Genomic DNA, 24,322 nt, shown 5'->3' with positions numbered 1-24,322 from the left:
AAAAGGGACCACTGCTTTGACAATCAACTCTAAATACAAACAAGGGGAAAACTTGGGCTAACACCCTTTCAGCTTTCTTTTCTCTCTTCTTTACAATCTGATAGGAAGAAACCTTACCCTCCTCTAGCTGGTTTATGCACTCAAAGCCTTTGGACATTTCTTTTATGAACCATAGGCAATGAGCCTTCATTCTCCTTGGTGATGTTAAAGGTCCATAAACTGAGAGGGAAGATGGTCTTCTTAAAGTTTGCACTTCATCCAGTAGGCAAGCTTGAAGCCATGTTGTTATGGGTATGTTTTCTAAAAGTAACCCTGGAAGTGAATATAATAGGAAGTAAATGATTTCATATTGAATTTATTTGTAAAATGGCTTAGAGCTTTGGTGTTTTTTTCTGAATTCTGTAATATAGACACTGATTCTCTTTCTCCTTGTTTTTCAGTGACTTTAATTACAAGTAGTTCTCAGAAATGTAAGATACTTTTCTCTGTCCATTTCATGTAAATTCATATTCCGTATCATTCAACAAATATTTGAATGACTTCTATGCATCCCTGTTCATGGAACCCACACCATTAGAAAATGGAAGATGGGATGCATGAAGAAACGTAGGATATTCTCTCAAATCATTCCCTAAATTATCCTTTACTGGTACAAATTTAGCTGATATAAATGCCTTTGGTTTATGCCTCTTGGATCAGATATTTGACCTACTTGGAATAGATTCTCTCTGTGTGCTTCCAGTGTAACCATTAAGCCATTTTAGTGGATCATTTAAATTTTTTCTATTCTTGGTTTTGTTTGTTTGTTTGTTTTTTGAGACGGAGTCTCACTTTGTCTCCCAAGCGGGAGTGCAGTGGTGCTACCTTGGCACCCTGCAACCTCTGACTCCTGGGTCCAAGCGATTCTTCTGCCTCAGCCTTCCGAATAGCTGAGACCACAGGTACGTGCCACCATGCCTGGCTAATTTTTGCATTTTTAGTAGAGATGGGGTTTCACCATGTTGGCCGGGCTTGTCTTGAACTCCTGACCTCAGGTAACCCAAAGTGCTGGGATTACAGACATGAGCCACTGCACCCAGCCAAATTTCTTCTGTTCTTGTAAGTGATGGTAAAACTCTGGAATCAGTCCAGTACTTTAATTTTTCACAGCAAATTTGATTTTAGTCTACCAAGAAGTTAAACTTTTCTGTTCCCTAACTCTGAGCTTAGAGCTGTATTGCCTAGACAGGCCTTAGAAGGTTTTTGTGTTCTCTGTTAAGAATTTGTTCCTTTAAACCAGAGGATCAACCTTGCAACTGTTAACATTTTGGGATTGATAGTTCATTGTTGTTGGGGGCTGTTCTGTGTACTTCAGATGGTCAGCTGCATCCCTGGCCTCTGCCCACTAGATTCTAGTAGACCCCCTTGATTCTAGTAGACCCCCTCCTCAGCCATGACAACAAAGATATCTCCAGACATTGCCATCTGTCCCTTGGGCAGGAGGGTGGGAACAAATTCTCCCTTAGTTGTGCTTTTTATGCCAACATCAGTTGTGTCCAGAGTCCATTTATTTTCACTCTGTAGCCATGTGCCACTTGAATTGTTATATGAGAAAAGGTGATGTATTTAATAATCATGGATGGAAAGAAATGGCTACTGGTATTTTCTTTTTCGTAATGCTCTTTTTTTTTCTTTTTTGAAATGGAGTCTCACTCTGTTGCCCAGGCTGGAATGCAGTGGCGTGACTTCTGCTCACTGCAACCTCTGCCTCTTGGGTTCAAGCAATTCTTCTTCCTCACCCTCCTGAGTAGCTGGGACTACAAGTGCATGCCACCATGCCCAGCTAATTTTTGCATTTTCAGTAGATAAGGGGTTTCACCATATTGGCCAGGCTGGTCTCAAACTCCTGACCTCGTGATCCACCTGCCTCAGCCTCCCAAAGTGCTGGGATTACAGGGGTGAGCCACTGCACTCGGCTGTAATGCTCATTCTCACAATTTTCATGTAATATTAGAAACTCGGGGCTGGAAGATTCAACTTATCTTTTTTGAAGCAGGGTCTCCAACTTTTATTTCTAAGCATTCTTGCTCTTCTTAGGACAGTGATTATTAACCTACCTCTCTGTTTCTATCAACAGAAGCCAGCTTTATGTTATTTTACTTTGTCTCTAAAGTTTAACATTTTGAATATGCTTTAGAAAGTAGGTCATCATTCTTTAAGATTCATTCATTGTCTAATAATATACAGAATTTTGCAGACTGTGGCAGTCATTAAATACAGAAAAATACTGTGTAAAATTGGATAATCTTGTAGGAAAGTTAGCTGATTTCTGGGTGTGATCAGAAGAATGTCTGCTTAAGATAACTGGTCTATAACTTGGTGTGGTTACTGGATCCATTCCACATATGGTGGTATATGGCACCTAAATGTGGCTCCTGGTTGGGCATGGTGGCTCACGCCTGTAATCCCAGCACTTTGGGAGGTCAAGGTAGGCTGATCACTTGAGGTCAGGAGTTTGAGACCAGCCTGGCCAACATGGTGAAACCCTATGTCTACTAAAAATATAAAAAGTTAGCCGGGTATGGTAGTGCATGCCTGTAATCCCAGCTACTCAGGAGGGTAAGGCAGGAGAATTGCCTGAACCCAGGAGGCCGAGGCTTCAGTGAGCCGAGATCATGCAACTGTACTCCAGCCTGGGTGACAGAGCGAGTCTCTGTCCCAAAAAGAAAAAAAAAATGGTTCCTGTGTGGAAACAGAAATTTCAACTTGAATAGGCACTTCTTTTGACACCTTTTACCAGTAGTCTGAAGCAGAATAGGGAAGAATAAGAAATGATTCTTGACTGTTGACTTATTCTGAGAATTGGTGAGGTGTATAGAAAATTGGAATCTTCTACCTGGGTTTTTCTTAGGGCTAAATGGAAAAGCATAGGGCCCAAAGAGGTTGGAGTTAATCATTAACTTAAAAGCCTTAGGAGAAGGTGTTAGTGTCCATCATGAATAGTTTGTCTCTCTCTAACCACAGTCAGACCATCAGTTCACTAAGACCTTACATACTCTGTTGGTAAAGGAAGAAAACTGCTAAATTGCATGTTATTGTCTACCAGAAATTCCTTTCCTTGGCACAGATTTTCTTTGTTTGTGGCTGTTTAATGTGTCTGTAAATAATGAAATATAAAAACAAGATTCAGTGTAGCAGAGTTGGTGCTTCTTCTGATAAGCTAACTTGACCGTATTTCTTTATCTTTGCTCTAGCATGTGTCATATTGTTTTCTTTTTGTAAACCATAAAATGAGTGAAATTCCAAAAATTAAGGGTTTTGTTTTAAAATCACAGAACTTTTAGAAATACCATATCTGTATATCTATTCCTGCATTTTATAAATCTGTAATGGAAGAAAACTGAAAGGAAGAATTAGACTGAGTCTTACCTTTCTCTGACTTAAGATAAATTGGTAAAACTTTTCACTTGATACTTGGAGAAATCATTAACTGGATTCTATTTAATTTCCCATATTGGGCAGTTTAGAGGAGAACCAGCCAAACAAATTATGATCTAGCAAATTTAACATGGGGGAGGGGGAGAGTAAACTATTTTTCAGTAGATTTGCACTTTAAAATTATCAACTGGACGTTGGTGGAAAGGACTTCCATAGGGCAGATGGGTAAATATCTAGCCTGCACTAGGATGTTAGAGAATCCAACCTCACCCTTGCTCGTTCTAAACCCACATGAGTAGTTACTGTCTTTCAACAGTCAGGATTTCTCTTTTTCCCTACTTGGGTTGTCTTCCATGTCTGTTGCATCCAAGATCATCCCTCTGGGGGACCGTGTCAACTAGTTCTCCTACTCAGAATAGAAGCTTTGCAAATTATCTTTCCCACCTCTAGATTTTAAAGTAATGTAGAGTTGTCTAACATTATATGGGTGGGAGGTTCTTTGCCTCTGTGATCAGTAGGGTACCTACCTCTGAGGTGCTACTGCATAGAGGGATCACTCCCATCAAAAGACTGGTGAGTTGGAAGCTAAGAGCATGTGCACATAGCCAGCTTCTTCCCCCAGGCTGGCAGTTATGATTATGAGCATCATTCCAGAATCTTTGACTTCTAGAACCAACTCCATTCTGAAGTATATTTTAACATCTATGAATACTTTGGTAATAATCTTTTATACACAAGAGTTTTGTAGCATGACTTTATGACTAAACTTATTGTGTGTTACATTATTTAGAGATGTTGAGTTTCTGAATGTTATTTTGTGAGATTTGTTTTAAAATAGTAATAAATTGTGTTATTTTATAAAAAAAAGTACATTTTTGGTTGTATGATTATGAATTTCAGCTAATATAGAGCAATTATGTAAACTTCTAGTGACACTTATTCCAAAGAAATTCAGCCTTTGGATAACATGTTTCATCCATGAGTTTGGGGTGTGTGTGTGTGTGTGTGTGTGTGTGTGTGTGAGAGAGAGAGAAAGAGAGAGAGAGAGGGGCATTCATGTCTTTTTTTTTTTTTTTCCTTTTTTTATTTTTTGAGATGGAGTCTTGCTCTGTTCCCCAGGCTGTAGTGCAGTGGTGCAATCTCAGCTCACTGCAACCTCCATGTCCTGGGTTCAAGCGATTCTCCTGCCTCAGCCTACCAAGTAGCTGGGACTACAGGCGCGCAACCACCATGCCCTGCTAATTTTTGTACTTTTAGTAGAGATGGGGTTTTACCATGCTGGCCAGCCTGGTCTCAAACTCCTGACCTTGTGATCCACCCACTTCAGCCTCCCAGTGTAGCAGGAATGGTGGGGAACAAACCTCTCGAACACTGAACTGAAGAAGGAAGTGGCTTTTTATTCGGCCAGGAGCTTTGGGGGGCTAGAGCCTCATTTACCGAGCTCCCCAAGCTACAGCTTCTCTCCCCTTTTATAGGCTAACGGCGCTAAAGGGGAAACTGAGGCAGAACTATGTCATTGTCCATTTGCTGGACATCCGACCTTACAATCTTTTGGCTTCATTGATTTGCTAATTCATATGCCATGTGAGCGGGGACCAGCAGGGAAGGGGGCTTACAGAGTCAAGACAAAAGCAACAAGCTGTTTGTTGGCAGAGGTGTTTCCAGGAGGGAGCCTGGTCCATGGAGATGTGGGGGCATGAACCAGTGCCAGGCTCCAGCCTGCAGAGATAACATTCATTTGCAGCTCTTTCAAGGTTAACAGATAGCAGAGACGCTGGGAACTAAAGAGGGAGTCATTTTCCCAGCTCTTTGGTATCTTATTTCATTTTTTTCCCCCTTCTTCACCCTCCTTCCCACCTGGAATGGGGGGAAGAGGTGAAATTGAAGGAGGTGAGGGGGTCTCCCCTTTCACCAAAGTGTTAGAGGTGTTAGCCACTGGACCCGGCCAGAGGCGTTCATTTCTTTAGCTAAATTTTTTTTCAGTAGGTTTTTTTCTCCCAGGCTTGTAACTCTTCCTCAGTTCTTCGGGCACTATATCAAATTATTAGGCTCCGAGAAAGAGTGCTTCCAGAGACAGCAACTTATTACTGCATTTGACCAACTTAACTAGTCCTCACTTGATTTCCAGAAGATACACAAGGTAAAGGTTGGCTGATAGGCCCTGAATTGAGACACAGGAATCACTGAGCAGTATCACTACATTACACATTTTGCCAGCACATTTTCTGTGCTATCAGCTAAAATGGTCACAAAATAGGGCTGTAGTGTAGTTTCTACTTCTTATTCCAGTTGTTTATGAGGATACATTTCTTGGCTGCTGTCCTCCATTAAAAAGCAGACAAATTGCCAGAAGTGGTGGCTTATGCCTGTAATCCCAGTGCTTTGGGAGGCCAAGACAGCAGTTTGAGACCAGCCTAGGCAACCTCGTGAGACCTCATCTCTACCAAAAAAAAAAAAAAAAAAATTAGTTGGGCATGGCAATGCCACCTGTGGCCCTAGCTACTGGGGAGGCTGAGGCAGGATTGCTTGAGGCCAGAAGTTTCAGGTTACAGTGAGCTGTGATCATGTCACTGCAAGACCCTGTCCCTAAAAAAAGGAAAAAAAAAAAAAATTTCAATTTCTGAGCTTATAAAAGGAAAGCCTTGGCTGGGGGGCAGTGGCTCACTCCTGCAATCCCAGCACTTTGGGAGGCTGAGGCAGGCAGATCACAAGGTCAGGAGTTTGAGACCAGCCTGGCTAACATGGTGAAACCCTGCCTCTACTAAAAATACAAAAACTTAGCCGGGTGTGGTGGCACGTGCCTGTAGTCCCAGCTACTTGGGAGGCTGAGGCAGGAGAATTGAGAGGCAGAGGTTGCAGTAAGCCAAAATCGTGACACTGCACTGCAGCCTGGGTGACAGAGTGAGACTCCGTCTCAAAAACAAAACAAATAGCCTTAATTCAGATCATAAATAGCCCATTGTTATTTTTAGTTGTTTCCTAGAACAAGGATGGACATTCAGGATCCTGACATTGATTTATGTCATATAGATGTATTGCATTGAATATATATGTATGCATGTAGATATATACAATTGTCATATAATTAAGAAGTCAGAATACTAGGTGAAAACTTCCCTCTAAGAATGCAGTCAACTCTGCATCTATGACAAGGTATATCCCTATGTATAAACCATAGAAGGATGTCCACAACATATTGGGCCAAAAAAAAAAAAACAAAACCAAACAAACCCCCAGAGAATCCTTATATGCCTAATTTGGTATTTTGTGCATGCGTGTGTGTGTGTGTGTGTGAGTGTGAGTGAAACAGGGTCTTGTTCCTTCACTCGGGCTGGAGTGCACTGGCATGTTCATAGATCACTGCAACCTTGAACTCCTGGGCTCAAGCAATCCTCCTGCCTCAGACTCCTAAATAGTCTGGCTAATTTTTTAATTTACTTATTTTTGTAGCGACAAGGTCTCACCACTATTTTGCTCAGGCTGGTCTTGAACACCAGTCCTTAAGCGATCCTCCCATGTAGGCATCCCAAAGTGCTGGGATTACAGGCATGAGCCACTGCACCTGGCCCATTTTTTAAAATATAGTATGTGAGCCGGACATAGTGGCTCATGCCTGTAATCCCAGCACTTTGGGAGGCCAACGTGGGTGGATCACAAGGTCAGGAGTTTGAAACCAGCCTGGCCAACATGATGAAATCTTGTCTCTCCTAAAAATACAAAAATTAGGCGGGTGTGGTGGCACATGCCTGTAATCTCAGATACTCAGGAGGCTGAGGCACGAGAATCACTTGAGCCCAGGGGTCAAAGTTGCAGTAAGCCACGATCACGCCGCTGCACTCCAGCCTGGGCGGCACAGCGTGACTCCATCTCAAAAAAAAAAAAAAAAAAAAGGATGTGTGTATATGTGGGAGTGGGAGTGTATAAATATATGTGGTGACTGGTTGGTGTTGGGTGGTGGCAGGGAGTGTGTGGGGGTGTGAGGAGAAATGGGAATATATGTGGGGGAGGGAGACTGGCAGAGTGTACATGTGGAGTGGGAAGAGGGTGTATGTTAAGGTGGGAGTACTGAGTGGGAGATGGCAGTGAATGTGTGGAGTGTAAGAGGTGGGTAAGTGTGCACCTGATGCTGGTGGGAATGGAGGGGAAAGCTCTGTGAATGATGGGTAGTGGGTGAAGACACCCTGAGTGCTTGTGGTAAATAAATGGTTTAATGACAGTCTTCATAAGATGAAAGAACAGAGTTTACTTAGGCTAAAGATGTTTGTACATGCCGGCAAAATGAGAAGACAATAGAAATTGAAAAACATTTTTATTTGTGTATGTAACTTCAAATTTAGAACACTCAGAATCAGTATGAACAAGAACTATTTTCTGACAAAGATTTGAAATTGGGGAAGTGAATTACTCTAACAGGTGCACATCAACCTCTCCATGCAATTTACATCTGTATCTTACGCAGTGAAAAAATGGGTTACACAGCTCCATAACTGCAGTATTTTTAACACTCCATTTTGCAGTCTCAGAATACTTTTCAATTAAACTGATCCACATGTTTAAAGATGAGAAATAATGTGTTTACACTGTAAAGTTGAGTCATAGCTAATAAATGCACATTTCCTTCCATTAATAAAATCTGGAACAATTTATGGTAAACAAAAATCTATCCACAATATCAGTAATCTAACAGTTCACACTTTTACTGAACACTTCCTGTGAGCCAGGCCCCGCAGTTAACAGCTGAACATGCAATTTCACATTCAATGTGGAATAGGAAGTGTCACAGGTTCGCATGTTTTTCACAACTGATTATGATGGCCATGATGACAGCATGCACTAAGCGCTGTCCAACCAGCTCTTTACCTGGCATCGTAGCCAGCAAGATCCGCTAGCAGCTCACAGTGCTTGCGTGCACAATTTTAGAATGTTACATGAATACTCAGGCCTGACTAATCCTGCCCTCCAAAAACAAACGTAACAGGACTAAGCCTTTACTACTCAGACACATCTGTAAGACCCCACAGGGACAAGGACAGTAGCTGTGATCTAGGTCTGCACTAAAGCTGCCTTTCCTGGGACTCAGAAGTGCCCTTCCAGGCCTAACTGCAGAAGGGTGGCCTCAGCCTCCTCCTCCTCTTCCTTGGCTTCCTCCTCACGGATCTGCACCAGCAACTCAAAGAGGTTTGGGGCCGGCCCTTCCCCAGCCCCATTAAGCCACAGCTGCCTTCGGATGGCCCCGCTTTGGTTGGCCCCGGCAATGACCTGCTCTAGACGGGCCTGGTTCACATTATCTTTATCAATGGCCCCCTTCTCCACCATCTTCTGTAGCAGAGGCTCCAAACGAATGACATAAGCAGACAACTTTTCTCCCGGGTTCTGATAAGTGTTCAGAAATTTGACCTGGGCATCCCTAGAGCTCTCAACGCTCCCAAACACCTGCTCAAGCGCCTGCAGGCATTCGGCAGTAGTTATCGCGGGGTTGTTGGTCTTGAGGATGCGAATGACATCAGCGGCGGGGCCTCTAAGACTCTCCATCAACCGCCGCCTCTTTTCTGTATCGGGTACCTGCCACTCCTCTAGGACCTCATTAGTGTGCTCCAGCCAGGGATCAAAGGTTTCCTCTCCAGGCCCTGGGATGTCCCTCCCCGAGAAAAGTGTCAGCTTCTTGTACCAAATGGACTCAACAAGAGGCTGAATAACATTATCCAAAATATAGTTTAGCATCTCTGCTGGCATCTCTGGGACCGGGGTCGGAGTAGGGTTCTGAAACCCAAGGACACGGGCAACATCCTGCACCGTCCAGCCTTCTCTAGCTAGGAAGAGGTGCAATCTTTCTAAAAATTCAGCATCGGAAGTCGGGGGCTTAAAGAACACTTTCCAGACTCCTCCTTTGCCCGGCATTTCCCTGGGGATTGTGGCGTAATCGACAGCGCCAGTGAGCTCTAATAAGGCTGCTTTCGCATTTTCTTCCCTCCAGAACATTCTCCCAAGCACTCGGTAGGGCACCTGGGGCATCGCAGCCTGGAGGGTCTCTTCGATTTCAGCCTCATCACAGTTCACTGGGATGCCCCAGACCAACAGAGCTCTCTGGGAGTTCACATCCATTCCCCGACACCAGTCTTCCAACAGTATCATCGCCATTTTCTCAACTACCAAGACGCCAACTCTACCAACAGACAGTGGCTCACCGTGCTCCTGGCCTTAGAACAACGCCAGAGACTCCCCCCAAGTAGGCCCAAGGGAGGCAAGCTTCACGCAGTCACGATTAACAAAGACACAGAGTCCTGATCTCGCCCTTCCCTGCCCCCACAGTCAGTCCGTGGACGCACTCGGAGCCGAGCTCGGGGATGCTGAGGCGGTCACGCAGCCGTCGCCATCTTGCGTCTGGGTCCGGATCCGGGTCCGCTGCCAGCAGCCGGGGCGTCGCGTTGTCGTGGAGCGGGCAAGGAGCGAGGGCGGGCGGCGAAGGCAGGCGCGATGGGCCGAGAACCGCCGAGGTGTAGTCGCGGGGCGTGGTCGCCGGGCGCTCGCTGCGGCTACCGGTCTGGCGTTCGCGGTCGCAGCCTGGTCTTCCGAGGGCGAGGAGCGGTCGTTTGGGAGACCAGGCACAGGCAGACTGTGCCGAAGTCGCGGCGGCTGCGGGCCAGCGGAGAGCGGCTTCTTGGTGGGAGCAGGGACTCCTCTGGGCGGGTGGCGAGGACCGCCGAGGACCAGAAACGAAGGCAACAGAAGAGCAGGAGAGCCGGAGAAGCCGGGCTGGAGACAACAGAGGAGAGAGTGAGCAGCGGCGGCCGCGACAGTCTGCAGCGGCTCAGGCGCTGCGCAGCTACCGGAACGTCGTGTCCTACCCGCAACCTGCCGCGACGTTACTGCAGCAGTGAAGGGTGGGGCCAGCCCGTGAGCGGCGTCTGCCCCGCCCCGCCACGCCCCCGCGGCGGAGCCGCTCGGGTGTCGCCATGGCAACGGTGTCCCAGACGGCGCGAGACTCGCCTGCTCCCGCTGCCCACAGCGGCGGGGCGGGGGGATGGGGGTGGGGCGGAATCGAGCGGTTGCCATGGTGCCAGCGAGGGGCCGGGGCACCTGTTTCTCTGATGGCGCATTTTCTTTCTTTCTTTTTTTTTTTTTAACAGAGAACAAAGACTGCTAAGCACCGTATTTTAAAAATAACCCAATCCCGGAGTGAATTCAAGATGATACTGTTGGAAATGCATCCCTCATGGTGGACTTGTCTACTCAGATTGCTCAGCCAGTCCACCCTGCACGTGAAAATATCCTCAGAACCCTAGCTTCCCTGTTCCCCCGACCACACTCTGCACCCTGCACATTTTACCCCCATGGAGCCAAAATGTCGGAGTGTGCCATTTATGTATATTTGTGTCAGATACGGAGTTGAGACTTTTTCTTATCTAAAATTTTGTAAAAAAAGATGTTTGTCTATGTCTACTCAGTCATCTTTTAGCCAGGCAAACACTAATGTTACTTCCCATTTCCAGGCTGGCATCATTGACAATAGGCTGCTAAAAGAGAATCCGTATGGTTCAAAAATGTTGAGTAATCTACGTGCAAGCAAGACAAGGCCCACTTACATCAATCCCAGATAGTGAAAATCCCAGAGAACACAGCATTCAACTCTGAATTTTTAAAACCTTATTTAATAAAAGGTTTAAAGATACAGAAGAACATTCAAAAGTAAATAAGTTACATAGGTACATTACAATCACATCAGCAAGATTCTTTAGTGTATTAATTTTTTTCTTATAAAAAGCACACAAAAAATAAAATCTTCAGTCTCTATCACAACTGTACAGCAAAAGAGGTAATATTTATATATATATGTACACTATTTTAATATGTAACAGTCTTTTTAAAAAATGGTGCCACAGGCAGCAAACACAAAAAAGGCAGTGTCTGATCATTTGTTTCAAAATAAAAGGAATATACTTATTTATATGCTATTAAAATATTTGTACAATAATTACAGACTGTCAAGGCTGTTCCTGTGCTGTCCCCTCCAACAAGGCCTTCAACTTAGAGACAAATGAGGAAAAAGTGAAACAGCTGCAAATTGTTAGAGGCAAATATTAACATAGCAAATGTGGGGAGGACACAATTGTTTTATAAAAATATGCCTACTTCCTGTAAACCTATGGAGTTAGGCTTGCCGGTCTGATAATAAATACCGTCCCAGAAAAGTAAGCCCCAGTGAAAACAGCTAAACAGCTGAGGCTTGTGTATGTGTTGTATTCCTCCTTCATCTTAACATCTGGCACATGAGAAGAAAGAGGTTAGGTCACTGAGGCAGTTAAATATAGGCGATCCCTTTAGACATAAGCAGCAAAAGACTTGGTGTCGGGGTGGAGGGGGGCGCGGCAGAAGGGGTGGTGTGTATCTTAGCTGTGAGAGAGGCTGCTGAAGGCATGGAGGACAGTAATGACGGCTCTGCCTCCTTGGATGGGTAGAGACCTCAGAAATGGTCTGCAACACAGGCACTAGGTCAGTTTCCCGCCCTTAGCTGAATGCAGATGGAGGCTGGGAGATGGATATGGTGAGATGGCATGGGGAGGATGTTAGAAATATCACTTCTCAAAGAGCTCTGAATAAAGGGAAAAAACAACAACAAAAGACAAGCCTAATGTGTTCCCAGGGAGAAAGCACCATTGAAGATAGACCTATGCCAGCTTCTATAGCTGCACCTTGGCAGGTCACTTGCCGCAACTGCATCTGCCCTCTAAACTTTTTAATTTTCACACTTTATCCTCGACATGAATGCATCCTGGAGCATGGACCTTCCTAAAATATGGTGCCTGGCAGGATTAATGCAGAGAGGTACCATCTTGATTTTCCCCAATTACATTCATCTGGCCTGGTCTCTGTATGCTTAGAAGAGTAGAATCACTTTCTTATTTTAAAAGATTTCTGGCTGGGAGCAGTGGCTTATGCCTGTAATCCCAACACTTTGAGAGGCCGAGGCCCGCAGATCACCTGAGGTCAGGAGTTCCAGCCTGGCCAACATGGTAAAATCCCATCTATACTTAAAAAAAAAAAAAAAAAAAACGAGAAAATTAGCCGGGTGTGGTGGCATGGGCCTGTAATCCCAGCTACTCAGGAGACTGAGGCAGGAGAATCGCTTGAACCTGGGAGGCAGAAGTTGCAGTGAGCGGTGATTGCACCACTGTACTCCAGCCTGGGCGACAGAGCAAGACTCCATCTCAAAAAAAAAAAAAAAAAAAAAAAAAAAAAGATTTCCAAGTACTAGATGTTACCATTGAACAAAAGGGTCTCATGTGAATGAAGGAGGTTTCTGTTACCATATGCCCATCAAAAGGGTCTCATGTGAATGAAGGAGGTTTCTGTTACCATATGCCCATAAAGGGGCCTGAAACCAAATATGGTTTGAATAGAAAAAACCTTGGGAAACATAAGTAGCACTTTGGGGCTAAGCTGCAAAGGCACTCGTATTATACAAATAATTTCGAACAGAACCTAAATTTGCTACTCCCCTGCTTCTAGAGGGTGTATCAGATTTTTGCTGTCTTGGGACACTGAGCTCATGGAAGCCTGTGGAAGAAACTAACCAGGAAATTGGGGATCTAGGTAGTCATCCAAGAGTGAGGGGAGGAAGAAATTTGTTATTTCCATAGGCGGGGTCCTGCAGAACCACATCAATGTATAAATGGATGCAGAAAAATACCTGACAGTGCATAGTTTCAAAACAAAACTCCCTCTCCACTCCCAGTTACTGACCGGATGCTTCTTGGATTTCTCATAAGGAGCAGCAGTATGAATACTTTCTGGCTCCTTCCTAACATGTTGAGCTGTCATACACGCACTCACTTAGAATTTATTTTGCACAACTCAAGTTGAAAAATCAGATCAGAAAAACAGCTCAGCCCCGCTATGGGACTGGAAATGAAGGGGCCTCCATAACCTCCTGGCCCTTTCACTTCACCCATGCCAAATATGGCTTCTTCAAGCCAGAATCCAGGCCCCATAAACAAAACTAGAATTCTGGCCTCTTGCCAATTCCCTCAGGCAAAGCACAGCCAGAGAAGGGGCAGCAAGAACTGCCTTTGATCTCCCTTGCTGACACCCTCCACCTTCCCACCCTCTTCCAGTGTTGCTATCATTCCTATTGGCAAGAGCTTCCAGAGCAACCAGGCAAGGGACCTTAGGGCCTTGGGAATTCAGGGGGTTGGGGATGGGGGATGTCAAGAAGATGCCTCCTTTTGGGATAAATGCACTTGGGCCTCTGAAAAGCAGGAGGCCCCTGGTCCCTGAGAGGATGTTAAAACTTAAATACTAAGAATAAATAAATAGCTCCCAAATGACACGAGTCAAGGAATGAAGGCTCCTGTCTAATCGAGTTAGGAGAACTCTTCCTCCCAGGGAAGGATCCAGAAATCTCCAGCATGCAGGCCTGGGGACTGGGCTGTGAATATCGACACTGGGTGGGGTGCCGTGGGGTTAGGTATAGCTGCTGAGGGCAGGACAGAGGCGAGGAGGCTGGCCCCCAGGAGGAGCAGGCTGAGCCTCTCCCGCACCTGCTCAAGGGGGAGAACCCTTGGCAGCCTCCAGGACCCAAAGGTATTTGGCAAAAAAGGTGGGAAGCAGGAAGAGCCAGGCTTGTAAAAAGCTCTCTCCGGCCTAGCCCTGCAGCTTCCAGCCTCTGTACAGCTCCCTTCCCGGCAGCAGGATGAGTGCTTTGACAAGAACGTTAGCCCCTTCCCCAACGCTGAGAAAACTTTCTAGCCCCAGCAGCGCCGCCGGCAAGCAGCAAAGGGAGAGTACCTGTTGCGGCCTCCCTCCCAGGGAGGAGGTGGCCACTCAGGACACTGTCACAGGTGCAGCTCAGGCAGGCCTGGACACTGCAGGGACAGCACAGGTGTCAGGCTCCGCCCCTTTTCGGAGAAGCCAGCATACTCCCTCCAAGAGTCCCTTTTTCTGGGGCTTGGGGCAGGGCCGGTGCAACCTTCAAGGTCCTCTGGGGAGGAGGAATACTGCTGCAATGGGGGTGAGCTTGTGCTTGGCTGGCCACGGTGGCTTCCTGGAGGCAGAGGGGAGGGGGGAGGCAAAGAGGAGGGAAGAGACAGCAGCAGAGATCGGAGTGTGAGAGGCGGCGGAGCCCCTCCCAAGAGGACCGGGACTCTCCTGGTCCAAGAAAGCACGGTCCAAGAAAGCACGAAGACAACTTCCGACAGACCAAATGCAAAGAGAACTGGATCCTGCAGCCCTTAACGCTGCTCCCGGGGCCTTCATAAATAAAAGAGCCGTTTATTTCATTGTCTCATTTGTTTCACAGGGAAAAGTCCCTGCAATCCTCTCCTCACTCCCTCTTGAGGTGCCAGGGTGTCTGCGGGCACTGGTGTTGGTGCGGGAAGGGCCGGGCTCAGGAGCTCAGCCCTTGTCGCCCGCGCCAGCGCCGCTCTCCTCCTGCAGGGCCTGCTGGTGGGCCGCGGCAGCGGCAGCCTCCTTCTCCTTCAGCCTCAGCGCCGCAGCCTTCTTCTCCTGCTCCGCGTGGCTCTTCATGTGCGCACTGCGGCTCTTCACCTTGTAAAACACCCTGCGGACAGGCGGGGATTGCTCAGGACCGGCCTGGCCCATCCCGGGCCCCCCAGGGCGGGTGCTCGAGCAGCCCCAGCCTTCACCTCCATCCCCACGCGGCGCAGCTCGGGCTGGTCCCCCTCTGGTCATTTTCTGAAAGCTGCCCCATGATGTCACAGCCCTAGAAACCCGCTCAGCCAATCAGAAGAAGAGGCGAGTGCCGCCAGCACTTCTTCCCCCTCCCCCGGCCCTGCCTTGCTGCGCACCAGCCCGCGGTGTCCCAGCGGGGACAGGGCTGGCCACCTTACCTGCCACATTTTTTACAGGGGAAAGTGTTCTCCTGATTCTGGGTCTTAATGAATGTCTCTGGTTTTTTCTTCTTCTCTGAAAAGGACAGTGCCCTTCGTGACTTCCCTGTCCCTTCCCTTGGCTTCTCCGAGGCCTGGCCACCGGCAGACCCAGGGGCGTTGGACTCGTGGCTCCGGAGGATGAGGATGTCATTGGCCTGGAGAGAATCAAACAAGGATTGCTGAGTGACCTGGGCGAGCACGGATCTGTAATTCTAGAATCGCAGGGAACTGAGGGCCTGAAAGGTCATATATACTCCTGCCAGTCACCTAGCATGCACTTGGGTCCTTCCAGGGATGGGATGCCCACTGCCTCCTCCGAAGCCCTCTGCGTCCTTGGTCAGCTCTACCGTTTACAAAGTTGCTGCTAGGGTAATTCTGAGGTGCAGCCCCAGCTGCAAGAGGCCTCCATGAGCCTGACAGGGGATCTTGGTGTCTGGGTTAATGAAGCACCTGCTGATATTTTCTGTCATTTAGTCCACTCATGCCCTGTTCTATAAACGAGATTCAGTCCCCTGTGATGTGCCAGGTGCTGGGGACAAAGAGGTTGACACAGGCATCCCTGCCCTCAGCTGAGGGTCTGGTGGAAGGGACAGATGTACAGGTAGGTAGCTCAGGACACGGCAGTTCAGGGACACCAAACAGGGCAAGAGCAGGGATGAGAGTGCAGAGCAGAGGGAGGAGAGGGGGACTCAGCTGGGGAAGCCCCAGGTGGCCATCAGAAGTGGCACCCTCATGGGAAAGTGTCCACAAAAGTCAGCAGAACTCTGTAGGCGTGCAGGTGGTCAAGGCTCAGAAGTAGACACACAGCCGTGTGTTCACCGTTTATGGGAGTTCTGTAAGCATGAGTGTACTACACACATTTTTTAAAAAGACTCAGAAAGCAGCAACTCCCCCAATAAATCCCCTACCCTCCCTCCCCCTTCCTGGGAGAACTCTCCCTGGCAAGGAGGAGCTATGGGCCAGTAGTCTTGCTTCTTGGCCTGTGATATGGTGGACAGAGCACTGCACTAGGGTCCAAGGACCTGCGGCAAGTCACTCAGCATCTCTCAACTGCTTTCCCCCGCTGCAGAGTGGAGGTTAACTCTGCAGTTTGAGGAATTAATGAGACAACGGAAATGAAAGCACTTGGCAGAGATCATGCCTGAGGGCCTATTATTGTCATCCCTATGGTCTCAGCTCAGTTTCATTCTTGTCAGGGACTCCAGCTCTCTAAGGGGAGCCCTGTCCAAGATACAACCCACCAAGGCTTCCTCAGTGTCCCACATGCCTACTGGGTTTTCACAAAATGGGTTTTCACAAAACCTTTTTCCCTCGGAATCTCAGATACAGAAGCAGTAGAGTATAAAAATTAATTGCAGACTCTGGAGTCAGGCTGCCTACTAGCTGTGTTATCTTGGGCCTCAATTTCCCCGTCTGTAAAATGGGAATAACAGTAGTACCTACCCATATAGGGTTGTAAGGATTAAATGAGTTAACAGCACAAAGTACTTCATACCCCTTCTGCTCTACAGACCTGTAGAATCAGGGTCCTGCTCTACCCTCCCTCTCACACCCCCAGACCCAGCTCCACCCTGCTTGCCTTGGGCTCAGCCCATGGCATTCACACTCACCGACTCATTGGCCTGTAGTGTCTGCGTGGCTTTGACTGCCGCTGCCCGCCTGCTGCGCTCTCGCCCCTCTTCCTGCTCCTCCTTCTCCTGGATCTCTGGCACCTCCTCCTCCCCTTCCTTCCTTGGCTCCTTCACCTCCCTTTTGGGTTCCAGCCTCTCCTCACTTGGGGACTCTCTTCTGGGAAGAGGCACCCTTGGGAACTTTTGGGAAGTCTATGGGGAACAAGAACAAGGGCAGTGAACCTAGAGCTCCATCTTGCTGCTGCAGCGCAGATTCTGACCCAGCGGGGGGTTCACCAGCCCCTGCTAGTCCTGCTTGACTGGCTGGCTCAGCACATTCTTCTGTACCAGGACTCTGGACTCTGTTCTCATGGCATAGTAGGATGAGAGAGTCTCAAGCCCTGGGAGCACTTGAGAAAGGGCGAGGGGCATGGAGGGTGCATACCAGTCGCTCCCCACTGCCTGCCACCCGTCCTCCTAGGCAGATGACCAGGAGACATCTTCCGTAATGGTCTAGTGAGTCAGGCAGGAGCCTTGAGTTCCAATTCCAACTATCTCTGTAACACTTCCTGTAGCTCTACTACCTTCATACCTGCAAAATGGGCACCAAACCACTCCCTGTCTTACAGTAGCATGTCACCAAGCATGGACCTGCAATCCCAAAATGATGCTGGGTATCGGATATATGGACACAGAATTCAGTAACATTCTCTTTCAATCCTGAGTATGCCAAGGACACAGTCTCTGGTTAGTGCTGATGTGTCTTTTACACATCTCTAGACTTGATAATTTCTTTAACAAAGTGAGGTCAGGGCTCAGTCTCAGCCTTGGCGGGTAACGCAGCATCTAGCTCAAATTTAATAACACTGGTTTTTATATATATTAACTTTTACCAGTACCTTCTATTTTTAGCAAACAATTCTGGTTTTCTATTTATGATTATGATATATAGCTTCTATTTTGAGTAAAAAATGAGTTGATTTAAAGGGAAATATTAAGTAATGGCACAAGTAGTATGTGAATATGACAAAAATTGTAATGGCGACACATAGTAGGATGCAGATATAGCAGAAATCAAAAAGAGGATACAAGAATGACTGAGGTTTGAGAAACAGTGTTAGAGGTCTGCTATGTGGAGACAGGAAGTTGATGCTAGTGTGAATCCTGTGGGGAAAATTACCCTGTGTATCAACACAATGTATCATTACTCTGATACCAGCAGTATAGAGAGGGGAACACAGCAGTCTGGGGCTCCTTGGGGCTGTCAGGGACATTGTCGTCCTCAGCATGTCCTCTGCAGGGTCCTGGAGAGCTTGGGCCCCGGCTCCCAGCTCAGCCCTGGCCCCAGACCCAGCCCAGGCACTATGCAGCCAAGGCTGGAAAAGGAGTTACCTTAATATCCACTTCAACCTCTTCCTGCGCCGACTTCTCATCGCTCGTATCCACATCCCCAAAGGTTAGAGTCCCGTTGCGGCCGATTTTCACCTGCTTCTTGTAGGTGTAGTAGAACTCCACGCACTGGGCCACGGTCTTGGTCTGGATCTGGTTTGAAGTCAAAACTAAGGTCAGAAACCCCTGGTTTGGCTCATCTGCCTGGGGAGAATCCAGACTTTCTTGTCCCTGCATCTTTCGCTTAACCTCAAGCCAAATGAAACCCAGCCAACCCAGGAAATGCAAGCATTTTTCCAATGCCTGCTATGCAACAAACCACTGATCAATTAATCAATGCTTCAGCACTATTTAAAATAAGTAAATAAATAAAACAAGCTATAAAGGACAACACTGGACCCACCTGGGAGACGGCAATATGGATTGCATATCAGAGGGCATCACTGCACTTTTTTTGTTTTTGTTTTTGAGACAGAATCTCACTCTGTCACTCAGGCTGGAGTGCAGTGACGAGATCTCAGCTCACTGCAACCTCCACCTCCCAGGTTCAAATGATTCTCATGCCTCAGCTTCCTGAGTAGCTGGGATTATAGGTATGTGCCATCACAACTGGCTAGTTTTTTTGTTTTTTGTTTTTTAGTAGACACGGGGTTTCGCCATGTTGGCCAGCCTGGTCTCAAACTCCTGGTCTCATGATCTGCCTGCCTCTGCCTCCCATAATGCTGGGATTACAGGCATGAGCCGCCTCACGTGGCCTCAATTATTTTATCAGGTTAAATTTCTTGGGTGTGCTAACGGTACTGTGGTTTTGTAGAGTATCTTGGTTTTTAGGAGATACATGCTGAAATCTTTTAGTCACATGACAGGATGACTACAACTTACTTTCAATGAGCTGACTCAGAGAACAAAAGTGCTGTCTATGTGTGTGCCTATGTTTAGATATAGAGAACAAGAAAGCAAATGTAGCAAATGCTAACGATTGCTAAATCTAAGTGAGGGGTAGATGGGTGTTCATTTCTACTGTTCTTTCCATTTTCCTCTAAGTTTGAAATTTTTCAAACTGAAAAGTTCAGGGAAAAGGTCTGGGCACCATCTACATTCAAAGCAAGCCCTGACCTGGCCACACAGACGCCTTTCATTAATCCAGGCAAACAATTTCATTTCTCTCCAGGGAGCAGTGTCTGACAAGTGAGCATACAGAAATGTCACAGTGTCCCTGCCTGTCAGGGGAGGAATTCGAGGGAAACTCACAAGAAAGCCCTGGAAAACCTGAGGAGGAAGCGAAAGGCCGAAGTCTTACTCCTGACTCTGCCACCACATGAGTACTTGAGCTTAGGCAAGCCACTCACTTTGCTAATTTCAGTTTTTTCACGTGTAAATAGCAAATGGAGTGAGTAAGACTAGATGATCTCCAGGGGCCACTCAAGCTCTGAAATTCTAGCTGTTCCATTGCATAAATCTATTTGGCCACTGGGTTTAGTTTTTGGGCTACTTTCCCACATGCAGAGGCTGTTTTCCCTGTCACCACCCCAGAAGCTCCCACATTGCTCAGCCACCGCTGGGCTGGGACTTCCTGTCCAGAGAGGCCAGAGGTCAGTGCAGGCCCTTTGTGTTTCATCTCACAGGAATGGCCAAGTCACACGTATTAATTAGACTGTTTACAAATTTACTGTCAATTCTCTCTGACCCTTTGTTTGACTAAAGGTCTGCTCTTTTCATTAGGCATGTTAGGGGCCTCAGTGAAGTTCACGGGCATGTCCTTAGGCATGTACTTCCCATCAGTATTGCCCAATCAGGGAATAGAGTATTACCAAAACAGAGCAAAGGACTTCTCACAACAGGGCCCTCATAGGCAATTTAATCAGCAGCACTTTTGTCCAGTCCCCAGGGCTGTTCCCAACACAATCTACAATCCCAGGAGGAAAAGGCATGCTCTTAGAAGCTCTTTTCCCAGGTATGGTGGCTCACGCCTGTAATCCCAGCACTTTGGGAGGCTGAGGCAGGTGAATCACCTGAGGTCAGGAGTTCAAGACCAGCCTGGCCAACATGATGAAACCCTGCCTCTACTAAAAATACAAAAATTAGCTGGGCGTGGTGACAAGCGCCTGTAATCCCAGCTACTCAGGAGGCTAAGGCAGGAGAATTGCTTGAACCCAGGAGGCGAAGGTTGCAGTGAGCTGTCACATCAATGCACTCCAGCTTGGGTGACAGAGCGAGACTCCATCTAAAAAAAAAAAAGAAAAGCTCTTTTCCCTTGGTGGTCCATACAACTCCCTCCCTACAGCCCAGATTTTGTGATACAGGGCTGGAAAGATGCAATTGCTTGGATTAGCAAAGCATCTGCTCTTCCAGAAGAATATGGAGAGAGGACAAAATAAATCTAGGGAAGGTGGCTTGAACAGCTGAGTTACTGGAAGGCAACTCTGCGTCAAAGGAAGCAGGTAAAGGTCTCCCAGATCAGCTACGCAGGTAACTTGCTGGCTCTCAGTTCCCCTCACCCCAGGGTGCCCTCCCCTCCCACCTTCCCCTGGGGAATGGTTCACCTCTACTTGCCATGCTTCTCCCCGTCTTCCTCCTGCTTATTTTAAGTCTGATGCCCTTAAGCCTCTTTCTGGATTGAGACCCCAGAGCCTGAAGTGGGGAAAGGGTGCTTAGAAGCAATAGGGAAAAGAGGCCTAATCTTTCTCTTTCTTGTATTGTCTAGAAAATTCTCTCTGAGGCTATGCAATAGCATTGACCTGACTGCTTTTTTCTTTTTTTTTCCCCTTCTGGTTCATGTTCTCTGATGAAGTTGCAGACCTGACTGCTTTTTAAGAGGGCTTGGCACAGGCAGAGAGCGCCCCGAAGTCACACAGGCAGCTCCGGGCCCTCATTTGCCCCTGAAACAGAGCCCAGCTCACCAGCTTCTGCACCAGGAAGAAATCCTTCTTGTAGATGGCAATGCCTTTGTTGAACAGCTTCCTCTCGGCCATCTTCCACTGGTCGGAGCCTGTGGGGCAAAGAGGCAGCCAGGGAGTGAGCTGGGAAGAGACTTGGTCACTGCAGGACATTTCTGACCAGCAGATAAGCATGAGACCATTTGCCCATGGTCTCTGCAGGCATCAGAGCTGGCTCCTCATCCCACTTCCACCACACACTAGCCATGTCACTCAGAGCCTCGCTCCCTTGCTTGTGAAATGGAAACTAATACTGCCTGGTTCACCAGCTGTGGTGAGGACTAAATGAGATAATGCATGTGAAACCCTTGGTGCTCTGCCTGGTGCAGATGAAATGTAGCACTAACATGGATAGAGAACAACGGCTGCAAGGATTATGTGACTCAGTCCATGTCCTTCTTAAAGTACATTGCCCAGAACAGAACATGCACTCCCGGGGCTAAGTTCCAGGTACCTGATGCCAATTTGGATGGCTCTCCCTGGGTTCCTGTCCCTGTGACCTGGGCCTTTTTGCCCGGATGGGCTCCCACCTGCCCACTCCCTTCTCCCTTCCCCCCAGGGTACAGGAAGCCCCTGGAGAGCTACCCCAGCTTTGGTGGCTGTTCTCTCATTCTGACTCTTGGCTTATCTACCCTCTTCCTCCCTGCCCCCACCCAGGGCTGTGACTCAGCACTGAGCAGGGCCCCAATGATGCTGGAGATCTCGAGGCTCTGGACACCATGCCCACCGCTGCCAGGCCCACCTGTGTAGTGATAAGTTGCCAGTGGATGGTTGTGGGGCCGCAGGGGCTTCTTGAGTAGCAGCTTATTCAGCGTTTCCTGGAGGGAAAGAGAGGGAAGGGTCAGGGCCCTGGCAGGGGTATCAGTGGTGGATACATCCTAGGCTCTGTTAAATTCCTGAGTAGAGTGGGCACTTACTCTTGCCCCACCTTAACTACTGAGAGATAAGGGGTTGGGTCTGGTGGGGTGGTGAGGTCATAGGGGTGGGGCTGCCCAGAAACCAGGCCTCAGGGCCTCTTAAGAGAGCCATGGCCCCAAGGGAAGCAGCACTGCTAGGGAAGACCCTCAGCAACCGTCCAGTCTGAGTCCAGTGACCCAGAATCAGGGATGGGCATGGACAGGGGGATACTGCAAAGCAAAACCTGGGGTCTGAAACTAGGGCTCCCTTGGGCCAAGCCCCTACAGCCCATTCCTTGGTCAGACCCTCTACTGGCCTCAAATGTACACGCCAGCAGGCCTAGCTCCTAAGCGGCAGACATGGATCCAAGCCAACCCCTCGAGGGGCCCTCCCTCTGCTGAGGGTGCCTTCTCACCAAGATGTCTCCCCTGGACTCGTGCAGACAGTGCAGGGCCAGCTCCTGGTTGGTGCCAGCACCAGGGAAAATGCTGGAGCAGGCAGCTGTCAGCAGGTCTTCAACTGGATCCGTAGGAGCGTGAGGAAGGGAGGAAACCACTTTCAGTGCGGGGCGGGGCAGGGCGGGGCCTGGCCCACTCAAGTGTGGACCAGCCTGCCCTCACTTGTTGCCTCCAGGCCCCTCCTCACCTTGTCTCTGCTTCTCCCGGCTGCTCTCTAGGTCCTCCCATGGCTGCCACACCAAGTCGGCCTTGTGGGGGTCTGCAGCTGCCAGGGCACGGTCCCTCATCAAGGGGATTTCCGCCTGGAACCGGGAGCCCACATTGATCCGTCTAGAGGAGTAAAAAGGGCAGGAGGAGGTGAGGCCTCACTTTGCGGGGACAATAGACTTGATTATCCCTCAGGGTGGGAAGAAGGTGAGGGGGAGCCGGCAGAGCAAGGCCTCAGCTAGGTGCAGTGGGTATGGCTTCTAGGGGATTGGGAGGGCAGCCACTGCCAGAAAGGCAAAATCCAGAGATTGGAGAGGGAAGAAGCAGCTCCAGGTTTATAGATGGGAAAGAGCCTCTGGACCCCCCTTCCAACTCTCCTAGAGACAAGTTCAAGCTGAGCCGGTCCTTGTACTTCCCTGTAACTTCCCCACAGAGGCAGGGCAGGGAAGGCAAATCCCAGGGCCAAATACAAAAGCCCATGGAGGCCCTCCCAACCCTCTGCAGGCCCAACAGAGCCCTCCTGTCACTCCCAGGGCCCACCTGCACACACTGCATCAGTGTGGCCACCTGCACACCCTGGGCCAGGGGCAGGGCTGCACTTACGGCTCGATGCTCACTGGGGTGGCCTCCCCCATCACAGAGAGGACAGGCGGGGTGACTTCAGCACTGTCTATGGGACAGAGAGAAAGTTGATAAATAGTACCGTCCTTTCAGCAAAGCATCCCCAACCCTAGTGGCTGCCCTATATGTGCAAGAGTTACAGTGGTGATACACAGAGCTCAGGCAGGGAACACAAGCACCTGAGTCCTGGCTCTGCAGCCTGCCACCTACAAAACTCAGGCCCTTCCCTAAATATTTGAGTGTCTCAGTTTTCACACTCACCAAAAGGGGCTATAACTATCTGTTTTCTAGGGTTGAGAATGGATGAAATAATGCACAGAGCCTGGCACTCAATAAATATTAGCTATTATTACTGCTTCTACTACTAAAGTCATATCCCTGCCCCCAGAAGCCCCAACACTAGAGAATCAACTCCAACATAAAACTGGCTTTTGGCCAGGCACAGTGGCTCACGCCTATAATCCCAGCCCTCTGGGAGGCTGAGGTGGGCGGATCACGAGGTAAGGAGATCAAGACCATCCTGGCCAACATGGTGAAACCCCATCTCTACTAAAATATTAAAAAATTTTGGAATGTAGGAAAAAGTAAGACAAAAAAATCAGCCAGGCATGGTGATTCACACTTGTAGTCCCAGCTACTCGGGAGGCTGAGGCAGGGGAATCGCTTGAACCCAGGCAGCAGAGGTTGCAGTGAGCCGAGGTCACACCACTGCACTCCAGCTTGGCAACAGAGCAAGACTCCGTCTCAAAAAAACAAAAAAACAAACAAACAAACAAAACTGTGGTTTTCTAGTAAAGAGACTGAAACTAGGGAGGTGATAAAGGAGATCACTGTTTTATAATTATCTTCTCACTTCTTTTTTGGATTTTGTGCCTCAGTTTCTCCCAAGCTAGTCTTTT

The 24,322-nt window shown here is 48.1% G+C and overlaps 2 protein-coding genes and 1 long non-coding RNA gene across 4 annotated transcripts in view; 1 reads left to right on the top strand and 2 right to left on the bottom strand.

Moving 5' to 3' along the window:
* Nucleotides 1-7,712: 7,712 nt before the first annotated feature.
* On the bottom strand, nucleotides 7,713-10,383 carry PNMA1 (PNMA family member 1). The gene has a single exon (XM_032287918.1). It carries the CDS (start codon nucleotides 9,553-9,555, stop codon nucleotides 8,494-8,496), a length of 1,062 nt encoding a protein of 353 aa, XP_032143809.1. The 5' UTR covers nucleotides 9,556-10,383; the 3' UTR covers nucleotides 7,713-8,493.
* Nucleotides 10,384-12,626: 2,243 nt separating this feature from the next.
* On the top strand, nucleotides 12,627-12,881 carry LOC116558031. The gene is made up of 2 exons (XR_004271796.1): nucleotides 12,627-12,711; nucleotides 12,761-12,881. It is a non-coding gene; the product is annotated as an uncharacterized LOC116558031 (long non-coding RNA).
* A 659-nt stretch (nucleotides 12,882-13,540) lies between these two features.
* The window catches only part of MIDEAS (mitotic deacetylase associated SANT domain protein), a 70,375-nt gene continuing 59,593 nt past the window's right edge, over nucleotides 13,541-24,322 (bottom strand). For both annotated transcript variants that reach the window (XM_032287916.1, XM_032287915.1), the window contains exons 5-13: nucleotides 23,406-23,472; nucleotides 22,783-22,925; nucleotides 22,553-22,656; nucleotides 21,983-22,058; nucleotides 21,205-21,293; nucleotides 18,308-18,457; nucleotides 16,916-17,128; nucleotides 15,264-15,460; nucleotides 13,541-14,974 (exon numbers count right to left, since the gene is read on the bottom strand). In XM_032287916.1, coding sequence (XP_032143807.1) covers nucleotides 14,809-14,974; nucleotides 15,264-15,460; nucleotides 16,916-17,128; nucleotides 18,308-18,457; nucleotides 21,205-21,293; nucleotides 21,983-22,058; nucleotides 22,553-22,656; nucleotides 22,783-22,925; nucleotides 23,406-23,472 — 1,205 coding nt within the window. In that variant the 3' untranslated portion in view covers nucleotides 13,541-14,808. The remainder of the gene's footprint in view (nucleotides 14,975-15,263; nucleotides 15,461-16,915; nucleotides 17,129-18,307; nucleotides 18,458-21,204; nucleotides 21,294-21,982; nucleotides 22,059-22,552; nucleotides 22,657-22,782; nucleotides 22,926-23,405; nucleotides 23,473-24,322) is intronic.

This window comes from Sapajus apella, unplaced genomic scaffold (genome assembly GCF_009761245.1).
Source record: "Sapajus apella isolate SASKATOON/1434 unplaced genomic scaffold, GSC_monkey_1.0 scaffold20, whole genome shotgun sequence".
NCBI lineage: Eukaryota > Metazoa > Chordata > Mammalia > Primates > Cebidae > Sapajus > Sapajus apella.
Note: the sequence above shows the minus strand (reverse complement) of the source record. Positions and strands in the feature narration are given on the sequence as shown.